Consider the following 11,810-nt stretch of genomic DNA (forward strand, 5'->3'; position numbering starts at 1 on the left):
TATGATTGCCAGATAAACAATATTTCTAATACGAAGTGGTGAATTTACTCATTCGTATAGCTTTACTACTACACTAGCTTTTTCGTTTTTTCTAAATATTTATAATGTTATTCAAGGGACGAAGAAGAATGACAAACAATATAAAGTTATTTCGCTTTAAGTAATAAAATCAAACGAATTTTCATTTCTTAGAATGTTTTATTTACAAATTACGATTAATTTTCGCACATTTCTCCATTACCTGAATGTCGACGAATCCAATCAATGAAGTGGCTCACTTTAGTGTAGACTCCTGTAAAATAAACATTACTTATAACAACATTAAACACATTTTTGTAGACTAATTTAAATTCCATTCGTTTATTTTGTTTACCGACCTGGATATCTAGGATCGGCGCATCCAATTCCCCAAGAAACGACACCTGAGTAGAAATAATATTGCATCATCAATTTAAATTACGAAAAACTTCCTATAATGTATTCAATAAGAATAAAACAATTACCAGCTTGCACATATCTTCCATTCGTGTCATAAACCAAAAGCGGGCCTCCGCTATCACCCTATAATAAATAAGTTACATTATTTTTCGCCAGTTAAATTGCTATCATCCTTTTTGATTTTTAATTGGGTCATTACATATTTGACAAATATTTGACCTCTATTAGGTTGTTGTACTAATGAAAAATCTATCTGAAATGTGCGCATTTTTGGATAATTATTTAAATTACGTTTTGTGAGTTCATTTAAAATCCTATAATTGTTAGTGGGGCTGACCCGTATGTTAATGCGTGATTCATTTCTTAACTATTCAAGCAATTAAAAATCGAAACACGTTTATTACCCGTTAGGTTCGCACCAATCGACGTTGATAAATTACATTTAAGCTGCCAACATACTAACTAGCTCACCTGACAGCCGTCTTTTCCTTTAGAAAACGCACACATCATCATTGGCTTGAGATGGTCTGCTAATTTAGACGCCATGCAGTCTTGGTCCGACAGTATCTTTAATGACGCCTTCATGAGAACTCTTGATGAAGTTTTATCCACTCCTATTCGTCCCCAACCTACTATAGTACCAACATATCCACCGAAGTTTTGACCTAAAAAGAATTCGGGAAAAGAAGACAAGATTATTTCGTGTCTGAACTGCTTCTAGTAATCATCTAAATTTACATAATTTATTTACTCTCTATAGAATCCATTAGTATAGGCGGATTATAGCTTTTTTTGCTTCAACGAATCGAGATGATTCGATTAGAAGCAAGTAAACGCAAAATCAAAATCAATCATTCTTAATATGTGAATGTTTGCGTTTTTGAATTTAGTATAACTTTTTAAATCTGTCGTGTTACATACCTGGACTGGGTAAGCAAATCGGAGAAATAGTCTCTCCAAATGGCACAGATGCGTTCAAAGTGGCTATAGCGATGTCATTTTCGTCACGTAGAGCTGTCGAAGAGAACTGTTCGTGGATGACCACTGAAGATATATTCCGTTTCTCAACGTTAGACAAGTCGTCCATGTTGTCCAAACCAAGAAGAACTATCATATCTCTTATCGAATCCCTGAAAGAATAGAACTCTATTTCTTTTTTACATAATTTATTAATTTTACTATGAACGTAATATTGGCATTGAAGATTTTTATAGAGCTAATGACGCGTTACATACTTTTATAGACAGATACAAAAACAAAGATAAAAAAAGGTAAACGGTAAGAATAATATGAAGATATTTGGGTTTTAAAAATGTTAGTAGTTATATTTTTTGTTTTACAGAAGCCGCTAAGAAGTTCAAGTAATATTTACCATTTGAAACAATGTCCAGCGCTAAGTACATGTTTTGTAGTAATCAATGCGCCCCCGCAGTGCATACGGCCGTTGTTTATAATGGCTACAGTCCAAGGGTACGAATGTGGCTCCGCTCTCCGGCCACCCACTATCCTCATGGAGAAAACTGAATCTGACGGCTTCCCACATTCTGGGCAATTACAAAAAAATTAGCTAGCGTTAATTGCATTCCTTGAAATCAAATTATAATGCATGTCATCTTAAGACATCCTAAAAACTTTAAACAATTGTAGTAATCCAATTGTAGTCAGCCGATTAATAATATAATTTTACTGTCAAGATATAACATTAAATTTTGGGTTATTTTATAAAAATGTACTGAATTTAAAAGTAAAGAAACATCTTATTTTATTTAAGTTTTGTGTTATTTTATCGATTTCTTATCAGAAACGAAAGCAATGTTTATGGTAGGAATGTTCCATTTCGTGAATGTAATATGAAGCTAGTAACAATCTTTTACTTACCACAATCTAATCCCCATAGCAATTGTAACTGAAATAGAAAATTCTCGCCATTTTACTTATTAATTGAGGAAAAAGCAGTATCATGCATATTCGTCTAACATGTTGGTACTAACCTGTGTTATGGTGAAAAAAATAAAGATATAAAACATTGTTTTTTTAAACACCAAACAGTCCAAGGCACAGTCACCGCACTACTTTCTGCTTACGACACTTGATGCTTATTTACGGTTTACACGATTTTGCACTGCGGAAATTATGCACGCGATAATGTCCTTGTAGATTTAACACGGCATTGTATGAATATTATACGAATATTTCTAATCTCTGTAAACCTAACTTATAATTTTTCCCACCAAAATGGACAGTAACAAAATTGCTTATAAATACTTTATAAATATAAGAATAAAAAATTTAAAAACATCGGTTAAACAACGTGTCGATTGTCGATACATATTGGTTTCTGATATGTTTATAAAAACTTTACATAACATTAAAATTTTCTACTCGTTTCAACATATCAATAAAATGGAAATTCTGTTCGATTAATACGAAATTTTGTAGTTTATTGTTTATTTTTTATAACATTGTTTTTCTAATCAAAATTATATTCTATCAAGGGTTATGTATATAGGTATATAATTGAATTATAAAACTTCGAATTCATTTGTATCTATAATAACTATCTACAATACGTTCCCTCAGCTGTTTGTTGTTTGATCCAAGGAATATATTTTGACACAATCGTGTAAACACCTGGAATATATAAATAATAAAACACTGGTTGTTAAATATAAAAAAACATAGAACATATTGGAGGCCAAACGGGGATTATTGGATTTAATGGAGCGTAGCAGTTAAACATAAGGGGGAATCTTGCACAGAATAGAGTACTTCTAGCACAAATGAAACGTTCCACCTAGAGCCTCACTTTAATGGTATTCGGTCAAAATAATAATTTAAAAAATCGGTATAAAAATACCAATTGAATGTACACCTCACTCGTCAAAATCGGTTCAGCCTATACAAACCAATTTAAAAACATATGTACTTACACAATCACAAACACATTGCCCTCTTGTCAATTGAGTAAGAAACGATCACCTATGACTACATTAAATTGCTAGGAAAAATTAAGTATGTATGTCATAATTAGAATGGATAGTACTTACCTGGGTAACCCGGCATAGCACAATCTATACCCCAAGATACTATTCCTGAAAATAAAATTTTATTTTTTCATCAATATATTTAGATAAAATTATATTAAATTAATAACACATTTGTTTACTAAACTATTCGTACGTACAACAATGAACGCACTCATAGTCTAATGGTTAAGGGAACAGAGTACTGATCATGAGATCGTAGGTTCGTATTTGGTATTCTCTTAGTAGTATCGTAATCTATATAGAAGCTTAAGGATTACACTTTATGGTAACGGCTAATGGTCCATCAACCACAATGTATAGGAGGCAGGATAGAGGACATACCTTTGTATTCAAATCTATCATTGATTAAAAATAAAAATCGACATTTACCGACTTGGTACCATTTTGAATTGCGAGTGGCTGGATGAGTTGAAAACAATGGTCCGCCACTATCTCCCTGAAATAATTAAAACCTTTTTACAACCTCATTTTCTACAAAGAAGATACAACTTATTTAAAACTGGCTGTCGCCCGCAACTCCGGAGTTAAAAAAAAAAACTTAATTAGTAGCCTATGTGTTCTTGCAGACTATGTTCTACAATTAAATCAAATTTCAGCGAGATCTGTTTAGCAATTTTGGACATACCTTCAAACATCCATCTAAACATTCGCATTTATAATATTAGTAAAATTTTATTATTTTTTGCAACTATGTTTAACAATAAGTTGAATTATGATTATATATTATATGTTCTTGTATATTTAAACATATAATTACGAAGTATAATAGCCGTAAATCAATTTTATTTGGTTGTTTCTCCACGGTATTAAATTTATAGTCAAACTAAATGCATGTAAAATACAAATTTATTATAAATATACAAAAAAACGCAATACTTTTAAAAATCACTTAAGAAAAAAAAGAAAAATGATTGTTGTGGCAATTTTAAGCTGCCAGTCTTAAGGAGCAAATCTTCGTTAATTTTTGTATCTCTAAGTTGCAAAAATTATTAATTAATACTTAAGTTTCCACTAATAAAACCCCTGCATACAAATATATATTGTTTCTCTTATTACTTTTAAGATAATGAAAAGGACAGCAATATTTTTCGCGAATTGAATAGGTAATACACGTACCTGACACGCATCCTTCCCAAGATTGTAAGCACACATCATTGCTTCGGGGACTAGGTTATCTTTATATATAGCTGATTTTGTGCACTCATCAGAATCAACTTGTTTTACTTTAGTTTCTTGCAGATATCTAGAAGATGTCAACGCGCCTTGTCTAGTTTTACCCCATCCAGCTACTGTTAGTACTATGTCACTGAATTCCATGTCTGTATAAAACATAAAAGAATAAAAGGAAATTAGATTACATTCAAGGAACACTAAAACTAAAAATAATGTTATAAACTAAAAGATTTTATTTCACATTGCTTTATTTAATACAATTTGACACAAAACTAACATCATTTTTGGACACTTTATAATAAATTTAGTAAAACAAAATAAATAACTAAAGTAACAATTACCTGCATTCGGTAAACAGATCGGCTGCACTTTATCGGAGAATTTCAATCGTTTGTCCAGAGTTAGGACGGCGATGTCGTTTATGTCTCGAACCGCGTTTGACTTGAAGTTGGGATGCTTTTCACCTTTTATGACAGAGAACACGGAGAACGAAGAACTGAGGCGGTCGTGCATACCCACGTTCACTGTCAGATCCCGGAAATGTACCCTGAACAAAAGTCAATAAACACAATAAATAATGTCGAAAAGTCCTAGATTGGCGGCCGAGGACAGGTCGACGCAGCGTAGGTGGACCTTCCGCACGAAAGACCGATGACCTGGTCAAGGTTGTGGTAGTGCTCTGAATGCGGGCGGCACAGGACGGCTTTTGTGGCAATATATGGGGGAGGCGTACGTCCAGCACTGAATATAAGAATATGGGCTGAATATGACGATTATATTATCACTTACTTTTACTTAGTATTAATTATAATTTATTAAAACTAAAGGAAACAATAAATACCACACAATCTACACACAAAGAGATTATTACATTTTTAATTTATAGTTTTTATGGTGTCAAATATTGGGCATTGCAAAGGTTAAAATTTGCGTACTCACCCAAAGGTTATACAGTGTCCGGCGGTAAGGATGTGAAGGTCAGTGATGATGGCACCCCCGCAGTGCAGCTTTTGACCCAACATAAGCGACACAAGCCACGGATACTGGTGTGGTTGCACCGCAGACCCTCCTACTATGCGACGGTTCTTACCAGCTATCCCGCATTCTATGATATATAAACTAGATATTTTTAGAAGCTATGTATACTCTTTTCGCCTTCGTTTAAATGTTACATAACTATATTTTTGTCGAATACAGTCATTTAAGGCATAGGAGTTATGAGTTTTTCAAGAAAGTAAAAATCAATCTTTTCAAGAAATTAAAAAGGGTGACACTTTTTATGGTTAGTGCATATCAGGTTACCAATATTCTTGATTATTTTATCTAGACAGTTGATAATTCTTCAAATTTTGATTTATATTTTATTTTTAAGAATAATTTGTTCGAACTTTTGAAAAAAAAAAGACTATTCTAATCCCTGACAAAAAATAATAAAGGTGCATTGTTTTTTCATATCTTGAGTCAAGAACGAGAAAAAACAATGAAAATTGAGTACACAATGCATGCTGATGATTAAGAAGAGGATTAATAAGATTACTAGACAACTAACCTGAATTGTTGGATAAAATCTAGAAAACAATACACTAAGGAGGTTTAAACAATGGGAATTCGAACTTGTTAATAAAGACATACGGATTTCTATTGCATTTCTACTGGTATTATATGGCGAAGAAATATTTCATTGTCGTCGTAAGAAATGAGAGAAAATAATACTTGCATTTAATACTGACAAAATAAAAGTAATGAGGTTGTATGTGGATGGCTACGAAGGTAGGGGAAGACTAAAGAAAGTATGGATGGATTGTGTGAAAGAGTATATGCGAAGGAAGGGGGTAGATTCAAATATGACGGCTGATAGAGATGTATGGAGGGGTAGTATTTACTGTGCCGATGTTGAGTATTTAATACTGACATATTGGATAATTCTAGTTAAGACTTGATCTGACATATACAAATACTAATTTCTTACCGCATGAATAATTGATATTTTCTCCAGCACACTACAACAAAAAAATAAGAAAAAACCATTATAATACATCTTTAAAACGCTTATATTATGAAATATTAAAGCTTAAGTAAGGTATAATTACATATTTGACGATGATATAAAACAATAGCAGTGATAATTTCATTATATTTGGGTACATATTACAAACAAACGTATGTTAGACACATTGTTAGCGGGCACTCAGCACCATATCTTGATAATTCGCATGCGTAACGTTAATTAAAACCAAGATTTCATTTGGAAGCTCACTCGAGCATAATTTATGTTAGGATGCATTGCGCAGTTTTATAACTGTTTTTAAAGTTGTGGAAAAAGGTTGGTAAAAATCGTATGCTATTTTTCTTTTTAAATGTAAACAGCCAAGGAATGTCGTGTTTCATTGTTTTTTGTCAAACGATTACTTCTTTATTGTTACGTAATGAATATAAGATTTTTAAATATACTTAACAAACCTGGTATATCGTAAAACTATGACCAGAATATTGGTACAAATAGTTGCAATAAGAATTTGCTTTAGTTGATTCACAGAACACTTTATGATACCAACAATATTAATACAATACTAAGGTCAAAAGTGACGTGCTTATCATAAAATAAACTCATAGATTGCCGTATAATCATTAAAATAACTAGCTTTCGCCCGCGACTCCGTCCGCGCAGTATTAAAAAAAACTTTATTAGTAGCCTATGTAGTCTACCAGACCATGTTGTACGTCTGTGTCAAATTTCAGCGAGATCCATGCAGCGGTTCTGAAGATACCTTCTAACAAACATCCATCCATCCAATCAAACATTTCCATTTATTATATTAGTAAGATTTTATTACTGGGGTATATTAGTTTTTTTGTCATTTTCCTTATACATTGATTGGTCCGTCCTCTACGTGTTTTCATGTGTTTTCAGGTGAGATCAGATACGAACTTTAATATTGCGTTATAGTGACTACTGAGTTAAAACTCCTTTTTCATTTTAACAAGTGATATTATTTATATAATTAAATAATATTATTAAAATTTATTTGTAGAATTTTACTGTACGTGAAATATTAAGACTCTAACAAAATATTCTTTTTCGGTTCAGCTACTCAAGTCTAAGTCCCCTTGTACATAAGACAACGTGGCGATTTTAGTCGTTAAGCGACTTGCACAATACAATATATTAGAGTTTTGTAAACAGGGCGCGTCGCCGACATTATATTCTTTTGTCGCCATATCCAGTCTTTCGCAACATTTTTGTCAAGATCTAAGTGAGAAGTCGCTGAAATTTTCAAGATGATGATGGAACAAATGCTATATAGTTGATCGAATAGACGATTCCCGTATACGATTCAACGTTGTGTGGACGAAGCGCACGCCACGTGATTCTACCGTCGCATCTATACCACATAGAAAAACTACTACTACTGAATTAAAAAAAAATAATCTTTCATTGTTGGGAAGCAACACTATCTTCGTGTGAAATAGATTATATTTAATATTAGACTTATAATTCCGCGCGAACGGAGTCGCGTGCAACTATCTTGAATTTGGTCTCTTTTTTTTCAAAACGATTGAAAGAGATGACAATATATTTTAAATAAATGTTATGACATTGAAAACAATGTACGAGATACATATGAAATCAACATATTAGTACATTACAAATTAAAACAAGTACCTATTATTTGAACTTGTAGTTCAAGTACTACATTCGTTACACAATCTATTTGAATACAATAAGAAAATTTTTTATTAACACAGAACTCAAACACCTTTATAAGCATATTGTTAATAACATTTGGACCAGTAAGATAGGAAATTCCAACAAGATGACAGCTGAAGATTTGTCAACAGGACACACTGCAATAGGGAGTGATCCTGCTTTAGATTCAAAAATAAAAAAATATTATACACCAGCCAGAATTATTGGAACCGATTATACTTATAAACATAAAATTGTTTGGAAAAATGCTATTGGATTTTTGATTCTACATCTATTAGCATTATGGGGTTTGTTCATCTTTTTTACAGGAGGTGTTGGCATCAAAACAGCATTATGGGGTAAGATAACTTAGATCTCTATTCAAAACAAATAAGTTAAGTAAGTTTCTAATTTTTTTTATTGTTTACAGCTTTTTTTATCCTGTTTATCTCATCTGAAGGGATAACTATCGGCGCTCACAGACTATACTCACACAAATCCTTTACAGCTACTCCTCTTTTGCGAGGTATTCTCCTGACGCTTCAAACAATAGCTGGACAGGTAATTCGTTACTTTTGTTTTTTATATTTTTTTTGGGCTCTTGAGAATGTAAATCAGCAGAACTCAGTAAGCGATCATGAGTCGTAGATAGAGTTCAAAACAAAGTACAAGCACGTATATATATCTTTCTAAACGATGAACCAGATTTTTGGAGAAAAAAATTAAAAGAAAAATTAAGATCCTACCTTGTTACATCTGTATAAGATTGTTATATCCCTGATTTTATTCAAAGAGAATGGCATGGAAATATTGTTGATATTCAGTTGTTAGTACAAAGGAAACTTACCTTTATTTCAGCAATTCGAGATTATTGTATTCGGGATTGGACTGATGTTATTTATAAAGATTATAAAAGTATTTTCTTTGTCCACAGAACTCGATGTACATTTGGTGCAGAGATCATCGTCTGCATCACCGTTATTCCGACACAGACGCGGACCCTCATAACGCGAAGCGAGGCTTTTTCTTTTCTCACATAGGATGGTTGATGTCCAAGAAACATCCTTATGTCATTGAGTTGGGGAAGAGGATCGATATGAGCGATTTAGAGGCTGACTGGATGGTGATGTTCCAAAAGAAGTAAGTATACAGTTTTTTATCTTTCGCCTTTTCACTTGACGGAAACGGCTTCACTAAGAGCTAATTATTCTTGTCGTCAGCTTACACAAGTCCTCACAGAGAGCTTCGAAGTCTCATTTCTAGTGTTCATGTTAGGGATAGGCCTTATTCAACTACTCTCTGGACTAATTAATTATAACTTTGTTTCAGGTATTACTATCCACTATACGCGTTGTTCGCGCTATTTATTCCTGTTTGGGTACCGGTTCAGTATTTTGGAGAGTCTTTTAAGAATTCGTTGCTAGTGTGTTACTTCTTCCGATACCTTTTCCAAGTGAATGGTACGTGGCTGGTGAACAGTGCCGCTCATCTCTTCGGTACCAGACCTTATGACCAGTAAGTTTTAGACATTATTAGTTAGAATCCTTTGGCGCGAATGGCGCGCTTTCGTTACCAAGTCAAGTGTCAGAATCATTAGTGAGGGGACATAAACGTCGACATTTTAGTAAGGCTAGTGCTGCGCCAGTACACCTGCATAGTGTCGGATTTTCTTCCTAACAATTGATACTAATACCTATTGATTTATTATTTTTGAATAAATAGTTTTACTGTAAAAAAGAGGGCGCCGTAGACATTCTGCCCAAGATGCTAGACCTCAGAACTAAAACCGTTACTGTCCTTCGGAGACAAATAAGCGATTTTTTTGATGCGAATATAAGACGAAATATTTCAGAAATCTTCAACCCGTGGAATCCTGGTTTGTATCTTGGCTAAGCTTTGGTGAGGGTTGGCACAACTACCACCACACATTCCCCTGGGACTACAAAGCAGCGGAACTCTCGATGCATTTCAATGTATCGGCAATCATAATAAGATGGCTTGAAAAGATTGGTCTTGCGTACAACTTGAAGACAGCATCACCAGAAATGGTAAGGTTATTTGAAATTTTGTTTGCTTTAAATTATTTAAATTTTCTTTATCTGAAGAAAAGAAGTTGTGACATAAAATGCATTAGTCGTTCCGGAAAATATAGCCCCATACTTGTTATGTTAATTACTTGTAAGTTGCCAACTAACCTTAAAACTTAATTGCAAATAATGTTCTTGGAAGTGGCTGTTGACTTCATTGTTGTTTATTGTTTACAAATCTTACTAATATTATAATATCAATGTGAAAGTTTACATTGATGGATAAATTTAAAGGTATCTCCGAAATGGCTCAACGGATCTTGATTAAATTTTGCACAGATGTAGATTAGTCTGGAAGAAGACGTAGGCTACGTAGTAAGTTCTTTAAATCAGCGCGGACGCAGTCATGGACAACTGCTACTTAAATCATAAAATCTGAAAAGTTAACATTGTTACTATATTAATAATGATTATTACATTGTTAATTTAAATCTTAGAATGAAAAATATTACCTAATTAAAATGTTTAATAGTAGTAAATCTTTATTGTTGTTATTAGGTTGTATTTTTAAGAAGTTGATCGAAAACATCTCGGTTGATTACGACCGTTTTTTGAGGAAATTATAAAAGATACAATAATTTACATATAGCAATTGATTTCAGGTCGCAAAAAGGATTATTAGAACAGGCGATGGTACGCATTATGCTCTTGGTAACGATGACGCTAAAGCAAGGGTCACAGCTATCGGACCACTGCATCCTTTCAATCCTAGCTATACTACTAAATACGAAGCACCCGGGGCCAATCTAAATGACCAAGGATTACCACTATTCCACGAAATGGACGTTATAAACGTTAATAACAAAAATATTAAGAGAAATTTTACCAAAGCTTAAATTGAAGAAAGTTTCTTTGTGAGTTTCAATGCTGCAGCACTCATATTTTTACTATTGCCCATTCTATATGAATAAAACAGAGATGATAATATTTCTTTCAGGTTTTACGAACATTAAAATAATAACGTGATATTTTTGTTGTTTCTCGTTGGACCTATCAAACCACCGATTGATCGGCCTTATGGGAAACACCCACTGTTTTCAGGTGGTTATAAGATAGGGAGGGAATTGGTTATGAATTAATTAAACCAATAGTATAAGAGTCCGTGGGAGATCGACCTTCACCCATCTGATAATCAGATGAGACATATTAATTAAATTGAATTAATTCAATTAAATATAACCACGAACACTTTTCGATAGGTAAGTTATCATAAGCATGTTTCATCAATAATATTTTTTAAAAAATGTACCAACTGTTTAGCAGATGGGTGAAGGTAGACCTCCCATTGGCTCTTAGACTACAACCTGTCGTTGTAAATAAGTCTTATTCCTTTGAGTATTTTAATTAAATGTGTAAGATTAGTTATATTTTGCTGAA

The 11,810-nt window shown here is 33.0% G+C and overlaps 2 protein-coding genes across 3 annotated transcripts; one reads left to right on the plus strand and one right to left on the minus strand.

Annotated features, from left to right (window-relative positions):
- Positions 1-190: 190 nt before the first annotated feature.
- Positions 191-6,902, minus strand: LOC106122317 (transmembrane protease serine 9). Its single transcript, XM_013318255.1, has 17 exons — positions 6,749-6,902; positions 6,628-6,658; positions 5,598-5,763; positions 5,000-5,205; positions 4,602-4,804; positions 3,855-3,921; positions 3,486-3,530; positions 3,009-3,069; positions 2,767-2,776; positions 2,430-2,507; positions 2,317-2,344; positions 1,811-1,982; positions 1,360-1,568; positions 910-1,103; positions 504-561; positions 378-422; positions 191-292 (listed from the first exon to the last, which is right to left on the minus strand). Exons 1-17 carry the CDS (start codon positions 6,803-6,805, stop codon positions 216-218), a joined length of 1,707 nt encoding a protein of 568 aa, XP_013173709.1. The 5' UTR covers positions 6,806-6,902; the 3' UTR covers positions 191-215.
- A 1,446-nt stretch (positions 6,903-8,348) lies between these two features.
- LOC106122472 (acyl-CoA desaturase-like) lies at positions 8,349-11,805 on the plus strand. 2 transcript variants are annotated; one of them, XM_013318445.1, is made up of 7 exons: positions 8,349-8,705; positions 8,777-8,907; positions 9,281-9,486; positions 9,676-9,861; positions 10,199-10,394; positions 11,036-11,287; positions 11,371-11,805. In XM_013318445.1, the coding sequence occupies exons 1-6, from the start codon at positions 8,474-8,476 to the stop codon at positions 11,267-11,269; spliced, it is 1,185 nt and encodes a 394-aa protein (XP_013173899.1). In that variant the 5' UTR covers positions 8,349-8,473; the 3' UTR covers positions 11,270-11,287; positions 11,371-11,805. The 2 variants fall into 2 exon arrangements, with proteins under 2 accessions (XP_013173899.1, XP_013173898.1); XM_013318444.1 differs by having other exon boundaries at positions 11,036-11,805.
- Positions 11,806-11,810: the final 5 nt, after the last annotated feature.

Source organism: Papilio xuthus, unplaced genomic scaffold (assembly GCF_000836235.2).
Source record: "Papilio xuthus unplaced genomic scaffold, Pxut_1.1 DF826923.1, whole genome shotgun sequence".
Taxonomy (NCBI): Eukaryota; Metazoa; Arthropoda; class Insecta; order Lepidoptera; family Papilionidae; genus Papilio; species Papilio xuthus.

Coding starts and splice junctions, on each gene's coding strand:
- LOC106122317 (XM_013318255.1), bottom strand. CDS start 6,805: ATGTACCCAAATATAATGAAATTATCACTGCTATTGTTTTATATCATC. Junction 5,206..5,597: donor GGACACTGTATAACCTTTGG/GTGAGTACGCAA, acceptor ACTTTTGTTCAG/GGTACATTTCCGGGATCTGA. Junction 3,531..3,854: donor TTCAAAATGGTACCAAGTCG/GTAAATGTCGAT, acceptor TTTTATTTTCAG/GAATAGTATCTTGGGGTATA.
- LOC106122472 (XM_013318444.1), top strand. CDS start 8,474: ATGACAGCTGAAGATTTGTCAACAGGACACACTGCAATAGGGAGTGAT. Junction 9,487..9,675: donor ATGGTGATGTTCCAAAAGAA/GTAAGTATACAG, acceptor ACTTTGTTTCAG/GTATTACTATCCACTATACG. Junction 10,395..11,035: donor AGACAGCATCACCAGAAATG/GTAAGGTTATTT, acceptor AATTGATTTCAG/GTCGCAAAAAGGATTATTAG.